General features: G+C 38.1%; 1 protein-coding gene across 5 annotated transcripts in view; it reads left to right on the plus strand.

The window, feature by feature from the left end:
- The first annotated feature begins 10 nt into the window (after positions 1-10).
- Positions 11-23410, plus strand: part of LOC126356897 (calcium homeostasis endoplasmic reticulum protein) — a 300421-nt gene continuing 277021 nt past the window's right edge. Inside the window, exons 1-3 of one of the 5 annotated variants that reach the window (XM_050007406.1) lie at positions 11-363; positions 626-796; positions 19582-19994. In XM_050007406.1, coding sequence (XP_049863363.1) covers positions 339-363; positions 626-796; positions 19582-19994 — 609 coding nt within the window. In that variant the 5' untranslated portion in view covers positions 11-338. The other 4 variants (XM_050007405.1, XM_050007407.1, XM_050007408.1 and 1 more) reach the window with 4 other exon arrangements.

Consider the following 23410-nt stretch of genomic DNA (forward strand, 5'->3'; position numbering starts at 1 on the left):
ACGTAGTATTTCATTGAGCTACCGCCTATGGCTAATACTGGAGATAACCGGTTGTCACGTTTAAATTAATAGCAGAAATAGTGATAATTCAAAGAGACTGTATGCGATAAAGTATATTGAAGAAACAGAATATTTTAAAAATCGAATATAGGAGAGCAATAGTTGAAAATGTTTATTGTGTAATATTATCTTTGGAAAGAAGCTAACTGATCATAGGAAAGAAGATGTTTTTGAAAGAGTGTGTTTGATAGCGTACTGTGTTATTGTGAAGTTTATATTTTGAGAAATAAACCTGTTTACGTGGAGCGATTAATTTTTGTTATTAGTTTGTTCGAAAAATGGAACTTCCGAAACCACCACAAGGTAGGGACGCTTAGCAGATCAACAAACATCTGAAGCGGCACTGTACCTACTTGCAAATACGGCAAACGTGATTCGGTAATGGTATTGTAACTCAAAGCGTTTGGCATTAGAGTATGGAGCGTACACTTAAGGATTTAAACCAACATTGGTAGTAAATGTTGGTGCTCCCTAAATTTGTACCAATAGCAGGAAAAAATAAGACTTGTGTTGTGTAGCTAACCTCGTTAACATTTATTTATTGACTTTTTCATTTCTGTTTTAGAAATTGAGCAACGGAATATAATTGATAAACTAGCACAGTTTGTAGCACGAAATGGACCGGAGTTCGAGCAAATGACAAAGAACAAACAGAAAGGCAACCCTAAATTTGCATTTCTTTTTGGAGGAGAGCACTTTAATTATTACCAATATAAAGTCACAACAGAACAAGCTAGTAAGTACATGTCGTTTTGGAAGCTGCAAAATATGTAACCCCACTATTAGAAAAAGAAAAATACATACACCATTCCAAACTGAATATTAGTCATTTCATTCTTTTCGCAAGTATTATTTTGAAAGTGGTTTTCCCATGTTAGATTTCACTGGTTCCTTAAGGCCCTCGTTTTCTGTACTGCGGCATATTTTCATGCACACAGCTTATCTTGGGATAGTTTGAAAATTGTGGATTGGCGCTTAAATTTAGCAGTTGATTGATCTGTGTGTGCATTAATACCTATTCGCGCACAACCTTTGATTGATTTGTGTTGTACAGAATTTTGTGTCTAGTGAAAGTCTGTGATGAACTCACTCTTACAGATGTGTCACACCGTCTACTTGTTCTGCATAAATATCCATTTATAGTGACGGTTTGTACTTGGAAAACTTGCTTTATTTTCTGCATTTTGATGGATTCTTACATAAATTGGAAAATTTGATGACAGGTGATCCACAGAATAGCCCTAGGTTTGAATTGTGTTGGAAGGTGACATTTTGGTTGTGAACTGATGAAGTCAATGAATATGAATATGTAATAAAGGTTCTGGTAACAGATTGATCTTTAGTGTCATCCAGTGTCTATATTCTCCCCGTATTTTACACCTTTCATTACAAATGTTTTAAACTGTTAGTTAAATTCAGAAAACTTCTATCGTGTGGTACACATCAGTCTGCGATGGACATTTTGGTGTGTATTATGTACACACATCTTTCATCAACTATGGAAAATTAGGGGGTTTGGGAGGGGAGTGGCAGCGAAGGGGCCTCTACCTAAAGATTTAACATGAACTCAGTCTGCAGTTAGTAAGTCTTTGATTATCATCAGTTATATTGAAAATGTTGTTGGTTGTTGGAGGTGTCCTGTTCCACTCTTCTAATTTGACCTGTGACATAATGGTGGGCGGTGTGTAAAATCATTGTGGCATAGTGTTAGTGACATGGTTTGTGTTTGTAGGTGTCACGTAGTAGTATTTTGTGGTGTGCTCTTTTGATGTTGAGGCTTGAAGTAGTTTGTGTTACGTGTGGTATTCGGTCACTGTACTCTAATTAAAACCATTGAATGAACTTTTGTTCAGAGGACTGTTTTTTGTCAACAGTGAGTTATTATTTTTTTTCATTTTATATATAGTGTTGTATATGTTCTATGGAATGAAATGTAATAGTGCTTTCTTTTTCTTTTTTTTTTTTAAAGATCTTTGGTGGCTGGTGTTACTGTGATAATAATTGGTGATTGAGTCAATGTGGAACCTTGTTCGAGAGAGCTGGGTTGCCCTTGAGGCAGATTGTTTCGCTGACCTTTTATTTTTGTAGTCGGTTCTCTTTAAATTTTTGTGCATGAGACTGGAGTATGAGAAGTGTGTTTCATTGCTTTTCCTTTTGTAGGGGAATCGGTTCAGAATATATTAAGTTCAGGGAAATATGGAAGTGTCCGATCCCACCCGTCTGCTTTGACCAATGATGTCACAAATATGGCGGAAACGACCATAAAACACAATTCCAATATGGCACACACAAAGTCGTTTCATACACATTATGAGGACGAAAATACATCGAAAAACAAACACACACACTTTCCACAAAAAGCCTAATGACACCAACAGGACAAGTGCGGAAAATGGTGTGTTTTTGGGTGGGGCCAAACTAAATATAAACAAATTTAGACACCCACCCCCATACAAAACCACACAAAATGATGAAAAAAAAAAAAAAGACATCACAAAACTCCCCACGTACCACTAAACAAAATGTCATCTGGAATCGGACACTTCCCTTGACCTATATAGCTCAACAGCGGCTTCCGATCCCATAAATTAGGATCAAACACTTCCTTTGGCCTATATAGTTCAGAAACATCTCCCAATACCAACACCAACATACAAAGCCACACATTGGGATCGAACACTTCCCTTGACCTGTGCAGTGTTAATTTTATCTGTCATATCCATTCCTGAACAAAAACAACAACCAATTAACTTTACTAAAATTACCACATTACATGCAGCGAACAACACTAAATTAACCTTCATACAAAATTGTTAACTCACTGAAACGAATTCCACTACAAACACAACCGACACTCGAACAATTCTTGATAATGAGCAAAAGCAAACTGAGCCCATTACACCACACAAACGAAAACCCCTGAACATACTACCAGAGAGCACAACAAACCACACCACGACGACATCTACAAACACGCCACACTCACAAACCAAACTCCACGCCATCATGACGCCACACACGACAACACCTTATGTCACGGGTCGAAGCCGATGCATGGGATTGGACGCTTCTGTCGACCCAAGTTCAGGAGGAGTTGAGCGGTGGAGGGGGGGACTGGGTTGGTAGAGGAAATTGACAGGTCTCAATTTGGGAAGAGGACATGTGAGATGGGTAGCTCGTGAGTTGGTTTGTGGGTGTAGGGGGCTGTTATGTCGGGTGGTGGGTATGCAGATTGTGTTTTGTGTGGACATACTAAGAGGGAACTTGTGGGACGGATTGAAGAATACATTGAGGAGGAAAGTACAATGACGTCAGATGCATCTTTGTCTTACATGGGTTTGGCAAAAGGAGGTATGGTGGTTAACCATAGTATTCAGTTAAAGGATTAAGACACTGGGTCTTGCACAAATAATGTAGAGGGTGAAACTCCTGGCAGATGAAAACTGTGTGCTGGACCAACACTTGAACTCGTGGGCAAGTGCTCTACCTCTTCTCATAAGAGCTCATGGAAACTTCCTGGCAGATTAAAACTGTGTGCCCGACCAAGACTCGAACTCGGGACCTTTGCCTTTCGCGGGCAAGTGCTCTACCATCTGAGCTACCGAAGCACGACTCACACCCGGTACTCACAGCTTTACTTCTGCCAGTACCTCGTCTCCTACCTTCCAAACTTTACAGAAGCTCTTCTGCAAACCTTGCAGAACTAGCACTCCTGAAAGAAAGGATATAGCGGAGACATGGCTTAGCCACAGACTGGGTGATGTTTCCAGAATGAGATTTTCGCTCTGCAGCGGAGTGTGCGCTGATATGAAACTTCCTGGCAGATTAAAACTGTGTGCCCGACTTCGAGTCTCGGTCGGGAACACAGTTTTAATCTGCCAGGAAGTTTCATATCAGCGCACATTCCACTGCAAAGTGGTTGTTTCATTCTACTATAAATGGTTTCATATGGGGGGGGGGGGGGGGAGGAGCATTAAATCTGTGATAGGGAGGGGAAGAGGCACTCTACCAATTTGCAATCTCATTTAGATGAGTATTGTGGGCACAGAGCGTGCCAGACAATTTTTTTTCTTTTAATGGGGCATGTTTTGTGGGGGTGGGTTTGGGGGTTATTTCTTTTTATTTTTTTCTGAGGACTTACTTGGATTTTTTTAAAAGAAAGATGTGAATGTTTTTTTTATTTTGTTTGTCATATTTTTTTAATTGTGTTTTGTTTACGAGTGGTATAGGTTGAGTTGGTGTTGGCTTAAGGCTGGGAAGCTGGGGGTCTAGGGAGTTCTTGGAATATTTGTGTTGTGTGTGTGTTGGGGGGGGGGGAGGGTGGTCACATAGGTGTATTTGTCAATGGTTTTGATTGGTAAGTAATTTTTTGTTTTGTTTTGAGGCATTTTTTATGCTGTGTTTGTTTTGGGTTCATTATTTGTGTTTTAATCAGTCTAGTGAATCTTGGAGTTTTGGGTTTTTGATTAATGAATGGGGTTTTGGTATCATTGGTTGCATTTGAGCTATATATGTATATATATTATTCATACAAATTAAGTTGACACTCAGCACAGTGACTGATGGGAATGGCTATAAATGGGAAATGCCTTTACAGTTGCTCCCATGAGCCACTGCACTGAGTGTGGACATAGTTTGCACCTATAGTATGTAGACTGAAGTGATGAATGATGATTTCTACCGAAGCCAGGATTCAACAACGAGGCTTCTGATGTTCGTTAATGACTTGTACCTGAATATATACATCATAGAGTTTTCAGATTTGAAAACTTATCTGGAACTGTGTAGTTTTATTCGAGCTGTATAGGTCATGTGAAATCTGCAGTACTGGGATTTTTTATTTGCATTTGCGTTCTAGGTATCGGGTGTTTCGTTTGTGCCATATGGATACAGTGAAATTCACAATAAACTACTTTGGAGTTCCATGTGTTGGTTTTTTCCTAGTAATGGCTTTGTTTGGGCTATGTGGCATAATTTTAATTTGCAGTATCTCGTTTTAATGTTTTCAGTATAAAGGGCTTTGTCTGAATGTATAGATCAAGCGAAGTCTGCTAGTTCTGTGGTCTTTTATGTCTGCTGCATTATGTCATATTTTGCAAATGTTTCCATTTTGATTTTGTGGATAATGTGTGTTTTCAGGTGGTGCTATTTTCCTATTACTGTATTTTTAAATTGTCCCCGCCCTAAACCCCCTACTTCCCATGGTTGTCCCAATAGTTTTATTATTTTGCTTGAGTGATATGTTATGCATGTGCTGTTATGATTGCTATATTGAATATGCTGGAAGTAGGGATGTCTGCCATGTTGATGATGTTATGGGTCAAAGGACACCGGTGGAATTGGATGCTTCAGTTATACCAGTGTTAATGTTGTAATGTGTAAGTGACCTGCTGCTGAGATAATATCAAGAGTAATTTCAATTTGTACAAAATATTTATCAAAATTCTCTCTTGATTGAATGTGTTGCTGTTACTATTTTATTTTTGAACTTACTGAAATGTGTTGGCAACATAATTCCCTTGTATGAGCTTTAGTCCTTTTTTGAGACCATAAGTTTGGCACAGTATAGGAGACTGTCTGAGACTACATCAAATAAGTCAGTACACTGATGATTAAAATCGGAATGACAATTATAGATTCTGGTAACATCAGTGCCCAAGAACATTTGAAGTCCGTGGACAGCAGATGAGCTGTTATTGTTATGCTCTTTTCTGTCTGACACGGACAATGAAATTCAATTAGGAAGTGTATAATATCCGTGTAACTGTGTGGAAGTGCTCTGTCTTACTAAAAGGTGAAGTTGTTGTGCTCATCTTTGTGTTACAGGGAACATTCATAATGTAGTTTCCTTGTATAGAAACTGTCCACTTGTTGCTCATATAAATAATGTCTCTAAATCTCTGTGCCTACCGGTAAATTAATGTTCAGCACAGTACTATACTGTGTATAGTTGAGGGTTACAAAACACTTTGGAATCATGCCTATGATACATGGACTTGTGTAAATTCTGTAATCAGCGTGTTCATAATTTCTAGTATTTAACACTATGGATGGAAAAATTCGCTTCATTGAAAGGGCAGAAAAATAAATTATTATCACACATGATGCTATGTTGTGTGTGGAAAAAGAAGAGCCTTGCCATCTAGCATCACTGATGCCAACTTTCAGCTGTGAAATGCAAAAGACTGTTAGTGGTGTTGAAGCTATGTAACTGAAAACGATAGTCGCTGAATTGCGGAGACACTCAGGGATTGATTGCTACACAGATCTTTGGCAAAACTGCATTATACGATTTGTTATGATAGACATGTAAAGCTGACGTGCCAAACCTATGGTATTTATCTGGGCTCTTTCTTTTGTTTTATAGTTGGTACTTGGCTTTTCCATTGTTGCTCCAGAATGAAAGTTTCAGTTATCAGTATGCAAAATGGAGATAAATGACAGAATAAAGCTGCATGATGGGGCATAGTTTGATCACATACTGAAAATACTGCTATAATATTAAGTCTATTAGACGGAGTCCTTCTCTTGCAGTAGAGACCCTCACAGTTGCACATCTCCAACAAACTCGGCCAATGTCTTTGGGTGCTAGCGTCTGACATAGGTAAGAGTACATAGTGGCTTACTCCCCAACTGTTTTTACATTTTCCATAGTTTTTGTGTGTGACATAAACACATAATATGTACCACAATTCTCGCCAGAGATTTAACTTCCATGTAAGACGGCTTTTCTAAATTTTTATTTCCATCGTAGTTTTTATATACAATAGTACTTCAGAATTGCACTAGTTTAGAGAACAATTTACACTACAGATCAGTCTCCTGCAACCATTATTTTGCATTCACATTCTTTGGCTTAGTGCCAATTTACACATTCCATAAAGCATACACTAAAATGAAGGGGAAACGTTGTGTGTGGTTAGATGGGCCACAAGGCGCATGTCAGTACTGTGCACACAGTTCAAACAACGTATAATTGTGTCAAATGCTAGCAGGAAATCAACAATTCTTGCTTTCTCTGTGGCTGCTGAGTGACTTGAAAGTAAACGTGTCATTGTGGGTGTAAAAAGGGGATAAGCAGACTGGAGAAGTGGGAAGCTTGACACTTAATCAAATATTATTTCCTTTAGAGGATGGGTACTCATTTAAAATTAAATGAGAATGAGGTAGGATTATTATGGATTCCTACTGGATCTTGTGCAATAGAAATGAATGCAGCAGTACATTGTCATTAGAACAACAGTTACTTCTTCCGAGACGTTACTGGCTGCTATAAGATTCCACAGCTGGTGAATTGAAGTCTGTCAAAAACCCAGACTTACGATATGTAAGTGTCCTCATTGTCAACACCATTTGTCCTTGAGATCTGTGTGACACGCAGTTCTCAGCAGTATTCTGAACACAGAGTTTTCTTTCTTTTTAATGTCCTCTACTGTTGTCTATGGCCTATACTCTTTTTAACATGAAGTATGTTATGTTCAGTGCTGAAGCATGTTTCTTACTGTTGTTATAATTGTTACTTCTGCTGTCAAAGAGATGTAATATTGTCCAATTAAAATATGTTCTTTGCACCAACTTGTCATTTATACCTTCTTTCTTCTTTAAATCACTTTGTCAGCATGCTGTAGGAGGCGCAAAGTTCACAGCACACTTCTATCAGCAGCATTTATGTAACATACAACTTTTCATGCATGGATATAGTTAGTATAAATAGTATAAATATATGTAAAAACAAAGATGATGTAACTTACCAAACGAAAGTGCTGGCATGTTGATAGAAACACACAGAATTCAAGCTTTCACAACCAACGGTTGCCTCATCAGGAAAGAGGGAAGGAGAGGGAAAGATGAAAGGATGTCGGCTTTAAGGGAGAGGGTAAGGAGTCATTCCAATCCCGGGAGTGGAAAGACTTACCTTAGGGGGAAAAAAGGACAGGTATACACTCGCACACACCCTAGTTAGTTGGGTAGTTTCATGTTTCCATGGATCATTTTGCGTGATAAATTGTGGTGGTGTGGAATAACTCATTTTTTATTCACATTGCAAATTAATTTGAAAATTTGGCTACATGCTGACCATTCATAAACTACTTTTATTTTTTAAAATATACAGATATGTATCACTAATTCCTACCCACCACCATTCACGCGTTACAGTAATAGAAATTCTACGAAGTAGGGGGAGTTGTCAAGGAGGAACTTTTTCAGTTCATTTTCAAAATTTCTTTGCTGTCTGTCAGACATTTTATATCACTGGCTTAGTGATCAAAAGTTTTTGTTACAGCGTTTTTTGCCCTTTTTTTTCTAAAGACAACATGGAGTAATGAATGTCTTTTTTTTCCTTCTGCCATTCCAATTATGTACATCATTGTTTCTTTTGAACTGTGGTGGATTATTTACAACTAACTTCTTTAGGACGTAAATTTATTGTGAAGCAGTAATCAGAATATCAACTCCGTAAAAAGATGTCTATAAGACGATTATGAGTGAGCACCACATTTTATTCTCACAGCATGTTTTTGAACAATGACTACATTCTTTCTTAAAGTTGGGTTACTCCAGAACATTATTTCATATCACACTATTGAATGAAATTTTGCAAAAATGTCAGTTTACTGATTTGTCTCTCTCCAAGATTTGCAATGATTATAAATTTAAAAAGTTTCTGAACTAAGTTGTTTTAAGCATTCCAAAATGTGCTTTTTCCTTTTTAAATTCTCATCAATATAGTCATTTAAGAATTTTGAAGTTATCACCCTATTTATTATTTCCTCACCAGATGTTATACTTATCATTGGTGTAGTGCCCCTAGATGTACAGAACTATATATATTGTGTCTTTTTAAAATTGAGGCTGAAACCATTTGTAAAAAATGGTTAACTTTATTTACCATTTCTTCTGCTTCTGTTTGTTTGCTTTGATTGATTAAATAATAGTGTCACCTGCAAAAAAGAAAACATAATTTGCTTATTGCATATTAAATGGAAGACTGTTTGGATATGACATCCCCCCCCCCCCCCCCCACACACAAAAAAAAAAAAAATGCTCACGAAACAACTGTGCAGACGGCATCAGTGTGTAGATGAACATGTAAGTGTTGTGTTGTGTTTCTCTGTCTATTGGCATATTCTGCTTGTGAAGCCATTATGACAACTTTAAAGAACAAAGAGTGTGTGTGAAATTTCGTTTCCTGCTTAAAAAATCGATAATGGAGAATCACAAGGGCTTCAAGAGGCTTTTCAGGAGCATGCTATGTGTATGGTTTGGGTGCTTTCAACAAGGTGAGATGAGTGTTGCAGACTAACCTCATTCGAAAAGCCCTGTGACATTTCAGAACAAGGAAAACATTGAAAAGATCACAAAAAAAAAAAAAAATCAACGAGAATAATCATTTCACAGTCAACCAAATTTCAGCAGAGACAGGTGTGAGTTGGAGCTCTTGCCAGCAGATTTTGAATGAGGATTTGTACATGTGACATAATGTCACTAAATTTGTTCCGCACCTTCCCACAAAGAAGGAAAAAACCATGCTCATGATTGTGTGCTAGGATTTGAAAACAGAGATTGAAAGGGATCCAAACTTTTGAACATAGTCATTACAAATAATGACAGTTGCTGTTCCAGGAACAGAAACCAAGCAATGTCAAGCCAATGGATTCCCAACTCTCCCAGACCCAAAAAGAAAAAAAAGAAGAAGGGCAAGTGAGGGCAAATGTGAAGATGATGATTATTGCATTTTTTGATAGTCATGGAATTGTGCATCGGCAATTTGTACCCACTGGCCAAGTTGCTAACTAGCAGCTTTATTTAGAAATTTTAAGGTGTCCACAAGAGGATGTATGGAGGAAATGCCTGGAGCTTCGGCAATCAGATGGCTGGGTCATTCATCGCAAAAATGGTCCCATACATGCAGCCTCACGAGTGGCCCACTATTCAGCATCTCAAGGGTGGTCTTTTGTTTCCCAATCCACCTTATTCATCAGACCTATCTCCATGGGACTTTTTCTTATTCCTATTAATGAAAAAAATGCTATAAGGGAAGTGTTATGATTATGTAGAGGTGCTAAAACCAGCTTCCCAAAGGGTACTGGACGATATCAAAGTTATAAGGTTCGAGACATGCTTTGAACAGTGAGGAGAAAGACTTCACAAGTGCATTGCATCTAATGGACAGTACTTTGAATTTGACTGAAAGAATTTTGTAAAAAGGTTCATAAATAAATTTTTTATGTGAAAAATCCATTTTTTGCCATATGTGAGGAATAATAGTGAATCTGTTATTGTGCCTTGGGGTACCCCTAAGATCATTTCTCCCCAGTCAGAATTACTTCCATGGACTATATTGGTTGATTTAATAATTATAACTTTCTGCAGTCTCCTGGTTAGATGTGACATTATCCATTAGTTGGCTATACCACCAATCGTGTAAAACTTCAATTTACCTAGGCAGTCAAATGCGTTAGATAGGTCACAGAAAATACCAACTGGAGCTATTTCATTACGTAATGCTTCTAACATTTGGCTAGTGAACATGTAAAAGGGTTATTGCGTGTCATATAAACCAGAAAAATGGCAAAATGCAACCCACCAACTTCGTTTTGCATGAAATTAGGTACATGTAGTTTGTTTATGCATATAACGACTAGTTCAAAAATTCAGACCTCTATCTTAAGCCAGTCCAGAGCTAAAGCAGCCTGACTTTCAGCCTAAAATACTAGAAAACTTCACCTGTGGCTGTTGCGAGTTCAATAAGTAATTTTAAATTTATTTAATTTATCCTAAAATTAAAGTAGGAAAGATGCACTTATGTAAAATTTCCTGCAGAATTCAAATATTGTACAAGATTTATTGTAATCACATTATAAAGTGCCATTTGAGTCTTTAAAATAGAATTATTACTTTCTTTGAAATGTCCGCATCTTGAATTACATGTTACTGTGTGCAAACTATAGTTACAGTGTCCCATTATTCTCGCTGGTATCATTGGAAAGAGAAGAAAATTGCCTTTAAAACAGACTTAAAAAATCTTTGGGAAAGACTACTCTAGTAATCATAAAAACAATATTTAGGTCATATTAACAAATTATTCCACTATTACATGCAGAAACAAAAATGTATTCAAGATAATATCCACATTTACATGTGCAGGTATAGAAATTTATTCAGCTGATTATATAAAACTACAGTTTAGAGTACAAAATGTCATTGGATAGATAAAAAAACCTACTCACTAAGCGACAGCAGGAGAACACATACATGAAAAAATACAAAGTATTCTAAAAAATTAGTTAGCTACAAAATACTCCAGTCCTCATTTGTCAATTTTTGCACCCTACGGAAAATTGATTTTGCTCACCTGCCATTGTTGTTGGTTGTTCTGTAGAACAGTACATACTATATTTTGAAATGGGATCTGAGAAATAAACACATCAAAAAAAGTTTTGCATCACATCATTTCCGAAAGTTCTGGAACCAGTCCAGAAAATTGCAGTAGAGATCAACATAAGCATCATTTCCGCCCTTCTTATTGCACATTAAAACCACACATTGCATGTTGTACCACCATACAGCGAGACCTTCGGAGGTGGTGGTCCAGATTGCTGTACATACCAATACCTCTAATATACAGTAGCACGTCGTCTTCCATTGATGCATTCCTTTATTTGTCATGGCATACTATCCACAAGTTCATCAAAGCACTGTTGGTCCAGATTGTTCCACTCTTCAATGGTGATTCAGCATGGAACCCTCATACCGGTTGGTAGTTCACATCGCCCATAAACAGCCCTTTTCAGTCTATCCCAGGCATGTTCGATAGGGTTCATGTCTCGAGAACATGTTGGCCACACTAGTCGAGCGATGTTGTTATCCTGTAGGAAGTCATTCACAAGATGTACACGATAGTGACGCGAATTGTCATCCATGAAGATGAATGCCTCACAATATGTTGCCAATATGGTTGCACTATCGGTTGGAGGATGTCATTCATGTATCATACAGCCATTATGGCGCCTTCCATGACCACCAGCGGCATACTTCAGCCCCACATAATGCCACCCCAAAACAGCAGGGAACCTTCACCTTGCTGCACAGTGTGTCTAAGGCATTCAGCCTGACTGGGTTGCCTCCAAACACGTCACTGACGATTGTCTGGTTGAAGGCGTGTGCAACAATCATCTGTGATGAGAATGTGATGCCAATCCTGAGCGGTCCATTCGGCATGTTGTTGGGCCCAGCTGTACCGTGCTGCATGGTGTTGTGGTTGCAAAGATGGACCTCGCCATGGACATGGAGAGTGAATGTGCGCATCATGCAGCCTATTGTGCACAGTTTTGAGTCGTAACACAATGTCCTGTGGCTGCACAAAAAACAGGCATTGCTGTCAGGATTCCTCTGAGCCACAATCCGTAGGTAGCAGTCATCCACTGCAGTAGTATCTCTTGGGCGGCCTAAGGGAGGCATGTCATCGACAGTTACTATCTCTCTCTATTTCCTCCATGTCCGAACATCATCACTTTGGTTCCCTCTGAGACGCCTGGACACATCCCTTGTTGAGAGCCCTTTCTGGCACAAAGTAACAACGTGGACGCGATCGAACTGCAATATTGACCATCTAGGCATGGTTGAACTACAGAGAACACGAGCCTGTATCTCCTTCCTGGTGGAATGATTGGAACTGATTGGCTGTTGGACCCCCTCTGTCTAATAGGCACTGCTCATGCATGGTTGTTTACAACTTTAGGCAGGTTTAGTGACATCTCTGAACAGTCAAAGGGACTGTGTCTGTGATACAGTATCCACAGTCAACATTTGTCTTCAGAAGTTCTGGGAACCTGGGTGATGCAAAACTTTTTTTGCTGTGTGTATAACCCTATCTGGCCAGCAGAAAGACACTGTTGGATCTGCTGGATGCATAAATCTAATGCTCGCGTCTCCCTGATCTAAATTTGTAATTTCAATAGTACCAGTACATGAATTAGAATCGTATTTACAGCAAACAAATGAACTTACTTTGAAGGACTCTGCACTATGTGTTTGCATATTAGAAAAATTAAATTGCAAAGAATAGTTGCTGCACTGCTAACTCTTTTTGCAGCCAGAGTATTAGTTCATAAAGGTACAAATTGGTAGAGATTTGTGGTGCATGCCTCAGTTTTTGATTTTGTTAATTACTGTCACAGATTAGTTCATGTAGAATTTACTTCTTTTTCTTCTAAATTAAAAAAATGGATTTTAGAAAAATTTTCTCTGGAAAACTCAAGCTTTTTTTAGGATCAAAAATTTGCTCCTTATATGTCTCTGTCAATTTGCCTCTATCACCATCCATTGCATGCAGTCCCCAATACCATCACAAAGGGATTTTCCGTGACTTGTTGCAAAGAAAGAACACATGGCAGTGATTCCAAAATCAATCTCATGATCATTAAAAAGCTGTTGCAATTTTTGTATTTATTGCTGCACCCATCCATGGAGTACCCTATTTTATTAACAACAGGGCAGTGATACGTAACTGACTCTACAATTATGGACTGAATGTTATAGACAAAAGCAGCATCATGATTTAAATCATCAGAAATATAACAATTCTTGCATCAGGATTTTTATAGTATATAACAGCAGGATGTAAGTGCATGACATACGAGTTCAGTGAGATTTTGTGCTGCATCTCGTTGTATAAGATCATAATTTTCAGTGGTAGCTATTAATACTACTACCTCATTTTGATTCATATTATTTTTTTCTCTCTTTCAAAAATGCAGCTTGACTTTTTGTCATGTAACTATGTGGAAGTAAAGTTTCTAGTTTAATTACTAAAATATCAGTAAATTCATTAAATGGTAGGATCATATCAATAAGCTGAGTTCTGTCAACTGACGTCCACTAATAGAATATTTTTCGTCGTCTTCCTCAAGTTGAAATTTAGTTTCAGTGTAATCTGTTGAATTTCTTGGAGGAGGACATTTCTCACAAATTCTTAACCTGGAATCCCAGTTTTCTTTACTACAAACTATTTTATCTGTGAAAGAATTTACTTCATCCTTCGTATTTAAATTTAGACCTCATAAAAGCAAATCAACTTTATGGTGTATGGTGCATACACAAACAGCATGTCTTCCTGATGAATCAGCAAGTACCCACCATTTAGTATGCATTTCACAAAATTTTGAATATCCCAATGTAATGTGAGGATGAATTTGCTTCAATGCTGTGCATATAGCTCATATGAATTACTAATTATTAAATGTTTCTAAGCATGACCATTTCTTACAAGTAATACAGTTCCAACAGGTAACTGTCTTCTTTGTTTTGGGTCCAGTAGTGAGCAGATTCCTTTTGCATTATGAATGTCCCTAGATTCATGTATCGTTCTTTGTGACACACCAAAGGTTCCTTGAATTTTTTTCTCTTTCCACAATTCAGGAGCATACAAATCTTTTCCTGCCTACTGACAATTGGTAAATTTTCTTTAATTAATTCAACCAGTCTGTCTAAATCATTAGTCTTTTGTTTTTTGCCATGTTTAGTCACTATACTTTCAGGCTCAGAACTGCTGTCTTTGCATAATTTTTTTCTCGTACTTTTCTTTCATAAATTTTACCTAGCTGCCTTTATTTTACATTTCCAATAACTTTCTTTCTGGTGTGGAGGTAGAGGATGCACATTAAGTTTATCCAGCTCCTCTGTATCTTCTGCTGCTTTGCCATCCGCCCAATCTTCATTGGACATGGTCTTCACTTTGCTGTTACTTTGCAGACTGTTGTCTTCATTTGTCTTCTTTTGATCTGCATCTGAAATCTCACTTATGGCATGCTTATGGCATGTTGAACACATTTTCTGCCGAGGGATGACAGGGGGCTTAACATGTAATATCTCATGGAACTGTTTAGCAAGATCAAGTGAAACAACTCGCAAATCCTGCTTTATTGTTTTTTAAATGGATTGCAACAATGCAAATGAGCATAACTTTCATCTGATTCAGGTACTCAAATTTTCAGTGTTTGCAAACATTCCTTAACTTATCGTGTTGCTCAATTCCTGTTCGCCAGGCAGCTGTTCTTTCTGTAAATCAGTAAATGTGGTAGCTGCATTGTTCGTTACAACAAGTGAACAGATAGTCTAAAGGCACTCTGCTTGTAGGAAAGAAAGTACCAATGCTGCATGGTGAGTGATTTGTGAAATCTACAGGTCTACTTACCAAACTCCTCCACTTAAGTTAATTTTTTACAACAAGGGATTTATTTCTCCTTTAAAATGCTTAACAGTAAATCAATCATGCTGCTTTATAAGTATTCAGTTGTAATTTACCAATGTAATTAAAGTATAGTGTTCAGATTGTGGACCAACCACAATAGCTACAATTTCTCTTGGCAGCCACTTTGAAAGAGGCATATTAAGCAATGACACATGGTGTGGGAGAGAAATTTGAGAAGTTTTCTGTGATGCAGTGATATTTTTTGTAATTTGCCATTTTTAGCTCTATCATAGGCCTAGCTGTCATTTCCCCAAAGATTTTTTTAGTCTGTTTTATAGGAAATTTTCTCCTCTTTTCCATTATAGTAGCCATAATATTGAGACACTTTAACTGCAGTCTGTACACAGAATTTGTAGTTTAAGTTATGAACGTAATATTTCTATTTTCAAGGCTCAAATGACCTTTCGCAATGTTATTACAACCTGATACAATACTTGAATTGTGCAGAAAATTTTATATAACTATAAAAAATCTCAAATCTTTCGTACTTCAATTTTAGGATAAAACTACTTACTGAATTCACAAGCACTGTGGATGATCAGGTTGTTATTGTTGTGGAATGGCTTAAGATAGAGGCCTGAAATTTTAAACCAGTCATTATATATATAAACCAACCATGTGTACCAAATTTCATGAAAATCTGAGTTGGTGGATTGTGTGCCGTGATTCAGTTGATATGGAATGACTCGAAAGGCATTCTCAGTAGAGCAACTCTTCTGAAGCCTGAATGGTGATTTGCTGAAGATATTATTGTTGCTAAGGTGAGATTCTATCTAGAATACACCACCTTCTCAAAGATTTTGGAAAATATCAACAGTGAACCAGGTGGAAGCTAATGACTTCTTACTTTGATTTAGTGATGCATTACATGTTTTAGATAAGACCAGAGTTATTATATGGGAACAGATCTTTAATACTCTATTGGAAGCAGCATTGAAACCAGGTGAGCTTTTATGCAACATGTAGGGGCAAGGTTGTGTGGCGAGTTTAGGCAGTCTGTAAACTCGACAGCCTCTTGTACTGTAAAAGAAGTGTGTAAATGGGCTCTTAGACAACACTCAGCAAGGTTATCATACCTCAGCCATACCTGCTCTTTGTGTTGTGCTACAGACCAGTCTGTCACCTCAATCAAGATTTCATAGGGGCAGGGGAAGGCAGGTGCAGATTGGCACCATCACCTATTGACCAAAATTCTAATGTTATAGGGAAGTTTATCATTGTTGCTTTCTTCACACTGTTTCCTTTGATCAGTGTGGCACTCGGAGAAATTCTATGACGAACTCTCTCTTTACAGGCTCTGTTAGGCAAGAGATGTATTATGAATAGTTTCAGATATGAGTAGTTGTAAATAAAAATTTCATTAAAAATCTCCCCAATTTTCAGCACTGCAGCTTTGATTATTTCAATGTCTTGTGTGAAATAAATCTTCCAAAACTGATCATGAGTGGAAAAAATTCATTAATTTCCAGTCACGTAAAATTATTTTTCAACAATCTCACATCCATCTTCAGTACTCTTTTTCACTCGTATGTGTATGAAGAGTACATGATTACTCGTGGGTATGGCCTTAGGAAATCCCTCTTGACGTTTCCCCCCCCACCCCTCCACTCCGCCCTCTCTCCACTTCCCTCACCACTTCCACCGCCATTTTCTTCCATTAGAGTAGAGATGTGCACGTTATCTGTGGAGGTCGCTTTTACTCTAGACTTCACACAGTATTTACATGTACACTTGATAAGTCACCCTACGATATATGATGGAGAGTTCTTTGGGTGATATTGAGAACATTGTTCTAATTTTTAAAGAAATATATTTATAGACCTCACATTTTGATTTTGAGGTTGACACTTCTTAAAAGGACATAAAATTACTGTCACCAAGAGCAGTGAGTGCTATTTGCACAGTCCTAGCTGACATTCGGCACATTGATCAATGGGAGGCACTGTATTGACAAATTCTTTCATGGCCCCTCATATCAGCCACAGCACTGACTGTTGACTTGGGCTGTGTGTGCAGTATTTTATATTGCAATGTCATAATTTATAGGGAGTAAACTGTACCTACCTGCTCCAACGTGTACAGTCCTAGTTTGGTTAAAGGTGTATGATTCATTAGTCTGCTATGCCAACATATTTAGATATAATAAATAAAAAATTCAAATGTGGTAAACCCTGAGGGAATTAGGATGATCATTGGGGCCTGTATAATTAGCCTTTTTCTCAACATCTGGGTTGAAGCTGGTGAGCCACCACGGTGGTAGACTCTCATTGAGGAAAACCAATGAAATACTGTACGTATAACAAACACTTCATACCGCACTGTTCATTTTCGCTTGTGAAAGAATCTTTTGTTTTTTTAGAACTAAAAATGAGAGCAAGAGGAGGGGGGGTTTTATTATTAAAATTTTCATTGTTTGATTATTTTCAACCAAATTTGTCTCATAGTGTCTGAGCACTCGAGATGCGGTTATCATGTAGCTAAACAAACTACAGTAAGATATTTTAAGATGTTTTCAAGCATACATAAGTAAACCACATGTTTAGAGAAAAACATCTTACGTGGGAAGCAAATTTTTTTGCCATAGTGTCTGTTTCTGTAAAAAGTAACCTAAATAATTATCTACATAAAAATGTTCCATTTATTATAAAAAGAAGTAAATGCAATATTATAATTAAAATTAATTTGACTAATGCATCTGAGGAGGTTAGAGACATGAGAGTTAAATGTTTTTTAAAAATGTAATGAAGTTTCACTGTTTCAGATTGTATGTGATTAAACTGACAGTTAATATCATCAGAGTATTCAATATTTTCTTCTTAAAACAGATCCTGACATTTTTTGAGGGTGCAGGCTCTGATTTGTTCTATATTTTTAGCCAAAAGTGAGACGGACGTGAGTGCTGTCTGTTGATTATATGCTTGTAATCCTTCGGGCTCAGATTATAATTTACAAACGTAAGAGGAATCTATGAAGAAAATGTCAACATTTGTAACCTTCCAGTATCACCAGTGATATTACAAATTATAGCTTGGGAATGTAGCTCTTCTCTTTCTCCCCTTTAGAACTAGCTTAAGCATGTCCACATAAGTGACGTTCATTTTGCAGAGTAGACACAGTAAGAGAACTTTATTCAGATGTCAGAATAAAAATACTTTTTACCATGTATATGAGACTCCTCTGCTTCCTGGCTCTGAGTCAGCAAAAGCTGCGAGACTGTGAGTGAATTATTTTTTCTGTGGTTCATACTAATTTCTGCATTGGAAGACTACTGAATGGCCATTATGTAGACTGCTGAATGCTTTATTTGATTTTTATGTACTGTGATTGGATTCTTTGCGCTCAAGTGATTGCTGAAACCATTTCTGGTACATTGTTGGCTCTACCCAGCTTTATTCCTTGAAAAAGAAAGCATTAATCCACAGAGAGGGCCGAAAAATAGGAAATAGGAAAATCTTGTGGAAAGACTGGAATGGAAAGCAAATCTTACATATCCTGCACTACTCCTCTCCCTGTCTGTCTCTATGCAGGGTGCAGTATCCTCTATATACTCCCCAATAAAAAAGGACCAGAACAAGTATGTGCACTGTATTTAATTGACTGACTGATCTACTTTTAAGATTACAGAATTACTACCAGTGTTTCCACAAAAACATTTGGTGTTATGACCATTGATTTTCTTAATGCAATGGCTTCATTCATATTCATGTTGGTTAATACTGTTCGCCCTACATGTTGCACTGTAGATGTTTGCTTTGGTATTTCAATTTTTGGTATCAACTGCTTTGAACTCAGATTTGTTTATTATGTGTGAGGCCGTGTATCATTGCCTGAACTACTTCAGATAAAGTTGTATGGTGTGAGAAGGGACTGTTGGCTCTGCGACTGAGGCTTATGTTGTCACATGTCAGGATGATATTTATTCACTTTAACAACATCATTCCATTACACATATATACTGTTTTGGAATGCAGCAGTATTATGAAAAGGAAAGTTGCTACTCACCAAATAGCGGAGATGCTGAGTCGCAGATAGGCACACAAAAAGACTGTCACAAACAAGATTTTGACCAGCAAGGCCTTTGTCAAAAATAGATCACACACACTAAATCACACAATCAGATGCAACTTTCTCAAGCATGACTGCAGTCTCTAGCAACTGAAGCCAGTTGCCAGAGGCTGCAGCCATATGTGTGTGAGTTGCATCAAAATAAACTAATGTGTATCTGATTTGGGACATTTGTATGCTCAAGAACTACTTTTTCTTTGCAGTTTTGAAACAGAAAGCTGCTAGAGGTGACAGCAACATTATCCCAGGAGGTGGTATGAATGTTTCGCAGCAACAGCAGCAGCAACAACAACAACAACAACAACAACAACAGGCACCACCTCCTCAGGCACAGCAGCAACAACAGCCCCAGCAAGTTCTAATGCCTGCTTCCACGGTTATTGCTGGCGGAGGGAACCCCCTTTCGCTGGCAGCTGCCACTCAATGGCTCGTTGTGGCACAGCAGCAGCAACAACAGCAGCAGCAACAGCAGCAGCAGCAGCCATCACAGCAGACACAGCAGCAACAGCAACAACAAACACCAGCAACCATAACACTTGATGCATTATCTCTTCAGCAGAACCAGTTACAAGAACAGATTGTCCAGAGTGAGCAAAATTTAGCTGCACAGCATACTGTAAGTACATTGTTCACTGAAACATGTAACTTCCTCTGTAATATGGCAGTATATTTTGCAACTGTTCTACACACAGCGCTCTCCCACAACTGTTTGTTTAGTTCCTTTTGTAGTCACCTTCTGTACGACAATTCCATGCCCATGTCAATAGAACGGAAGATTTTTCAGAGTGATGGAAGACAAGAGTTTGTGCAGAGTCCCTTATCCTATGATCAGATTTCCCCTTTTAATTCCCCTGTACATCAGTTACCATATGTTGACATCAATATATTCCAGCTGCTGGAGAACAATTTTAGAGAATAATGAATGTGTATCATTGATGCATGTAAAATTCTGGTTGAAAATTACTAATTATTTAGGAATAAAGGAGACCACTGACCAAAAGGCACAAGTGCCGCTTCTTCGATAGGCACATATTTGTCTCCCTACATTGTGTTAGCTGGCAGTTGTCTGAGCAAAATGTAGGGAGACAGGTGTGTGTGTGTGTGTGTGTGTGTGTGTGTGTGTGTGTGTGTGTGTGTGCGTGCGTGCGTGCGTGCGTGCATGCGTGCATGCATGCATGCAAGGTTTTCCTGCAGCTAGAAAAAAGAAGTGCATCCCAAAAGCCAGTCAAGCTCCATACCTTTTGTTTGTGTGCCTGTAGAAGATGCAGCACTTCTGCCTTCCAGTGAGTCGTCTGCTTTATTCCTGAATGTTTATCATTCTCTTGTAAGCACTTTTCATTTTTATGTTCAGCACTCCTTTCTGGAAGGTGAATGTGTAACAGACTTTTCTGTTTGAAATTCTAGACAAATGCTTGCCAGCTGATGTACATTCTGCCGTTAGGGTGGGGTGAATAGGGGTGAGGATACACGATTGTAAAGCTACTGTGTGAAACTATTGAAGTAGATCTATTGGAAACTGTTGTCACAACTTATGTGTTGAAATAAAATATTTATCTACAGCAGTGACACACTTTAACCTCTAAAACTTAATACCCTCTAATTTCTAATGATTAGTTATCAGACTGGACACTTGTACTCACTAACGAACCAAGTAACACAGACAACATTATGCAGTAGAATTAAAATACTCGCATTGGGCAACACTGTGACAATGAGATCTTTTGCAATTCTGCTCTCATAAATAATTACTTAAATAAGAGATTAGGAGCTAATTTTAGACGGAGTATCAACAATTATGAAAAGGGTGGATTGCTACTCACCACAAAGAGGACACATTGAGCTCAGACAGGCACAGTGAAGAGACTGTTACACACTGAGCTTTCAGCTGAAGCCCTTTTCAGGAAAGAAAGGAAAACACATGCATGTTCGCACACAGACATGCGCATGTGCCTGCTTGTGTGAATGTCTTTTCATTGTGCATGTGTGCAGCTCAATGTGTCCTCTTTGGAGTTAGTAGTAATCTATCTTTTTTCATAATTGCTGTTACACATGTAATTACATTAGTGTAAGTGTTAGTGTCATGTCAAAATAAGGTAAAATTGTGCAAAAGTATATTTTCTTATTGTGCCTCCAGCCATAATTTTAGACCTACATTTACACGCAAGAATTGTATCAAAACAGTAACCGAAATTTCCTTGTAATTTGTTTAATTGCATCTAGCATCAGAATCAACCAACTGTGTGAGATAAGTGTAGAAGTTGCCTAAGATCAATTAAACCAAGTGTGTTCTGTGAATCTTACAGGCTATTGTTTCATCAGGGTGGAAGCAGTGGGGAAGAGAATGGGGTGACGAGTGGGACTCTCCCGTAGAATTGTAGGTTATGCCAGAAATCCTGGAAAATCAATGAACAGGAGGTGAAGATATGTGGCTTTCAGTCAGAGTTAAAAAGGGTAAAATTTGAATTATGACAGCTGTATGGGTAAGGGGTATTAGGGAAAGATGGCAAGCAGAGAGCAAATGAGAAAATTGTTACCAAATTTGAAATTCAGTTAAGCAATAGACTTTGCTTGTTACCAGAACTGGAGAAGGAAGAGCATTGTGCAGATGTAGAGAAATGAAAGATGCAGTGGAACAATACTCAGGAACTTAGATTAGTTGGGTGAAAGACAGAAAGAGTTCTGCTGCTAGGTAGCAGACATGGGAGACTGTAGGCCACCAGCTACAGGATAAATTAGATGTAGAGCACCAGATCACGAGTTTTCAATAACCAAGTGTGAGTCTTAGGCAGGTAATGGAAAACTTAAGTTAAATTTGTAAGGCTTTCAACAAAGATAATTAGTTGTTAGTAGTTGAGAGAGGTGGAAACAGTCTGGCTAAAAATGTAAAATACAGGCTAGTAGTAGCCTGGACAAAATAGGGACAGCTACTGAGCTCACAAATGTTGGTTTTGTCTGTGGCACCGTGAATAGCCTTGAGTTAAGCCTGCTGTGAAGCAAGTAAACATGAGGAGGTTACATTAGATGGATGCAAGGTCTCATATTGGTGCTGTTCCAGTAGCTGTTAGAAGATGGGGAATACAGGGTGATTATAATTAAAGTTAAACTTTAGAACCACTGTAGAAAAAACACCACTGGTCAGAATGATGTCAAATTGCAATGGAATATTATCGGAGAAGAGGGAAAACATATGTCAGAAGAAAAATAAATAGTTACAAAATGTAACAATAGATGGTGTTGTAAGTGTCATAATTTAATAGTGGTCGACTACAAATGACAAATGAATCATACAACAATGCCTAAGGTGTATGTTTGATGTTAAACAAACTGTACTACTCAGTGTGCATGGGTGTACAAGTGTGATACTGTTATTTACGTAAGCCCATCCACCATGGGAAGGTCATATCACATTGGATGGGAAAAATTGGTTTTTAATTGTCCTGAGGCCAAAAACCGCATAAAATGCATCACTCACATTGGTTTTTAATTGTCCTGAGGCCAAAAACCGCATAAGAAGCATCAATCATGTCGGTTTTTAATTGTCATGAGACCAAAAACTGCTTAAAAAGAATCAATTGGATTATTAACTTCCATGTGACTGGCACCAAGCGTGTTCAATATGCTGTCCACCATTTTGTGCATCAAGGTGAAATTGAGAAACAGCAAGTTCCACAACTGATTGAAGTTTTTCCAGGGTCACATTCAGAATGTGTTGCGCAATGCGTGCCTTCACTGCAGCTAAGTTTGCAGTTGGAACACTGAACACAACATCTTTCAGGTAGCCCCACAGCCAGAAGTCACATGGATAAAGATCAGGTGATTGGGACGGCCAGGCTCTAGAGAAATGGCAGCTGATAATTCTAGCATTTCCAATATGGAACTTCAACAGCTGCTTAACTGGATCTGCAATGTGCGGAGGCAAGCCATCTTGCATAAAAATGATCCCATCCACACATCAACACTGTGGGAGAGCTGGAATGATGTGGCTGCACAAAAGTCACTCATAGCACTTACCATTTACGGTACAGGTAACAG

Source organism: Schistocerca gregaria, chromosome 1 (assembly GCF_023897955.1).
Source record: "Schistocerca gregaria isolate iqSchGreg1 chromosome 1, iqSchGreg1.2, whole genome shotgun sequence".
Taxonomy (NCBI): Eukaryota; Metazoa; Arthropoda; class Insecta; order Orthoptera; family Acrididae; genus Schistocerca; species Schistocerca gregaria.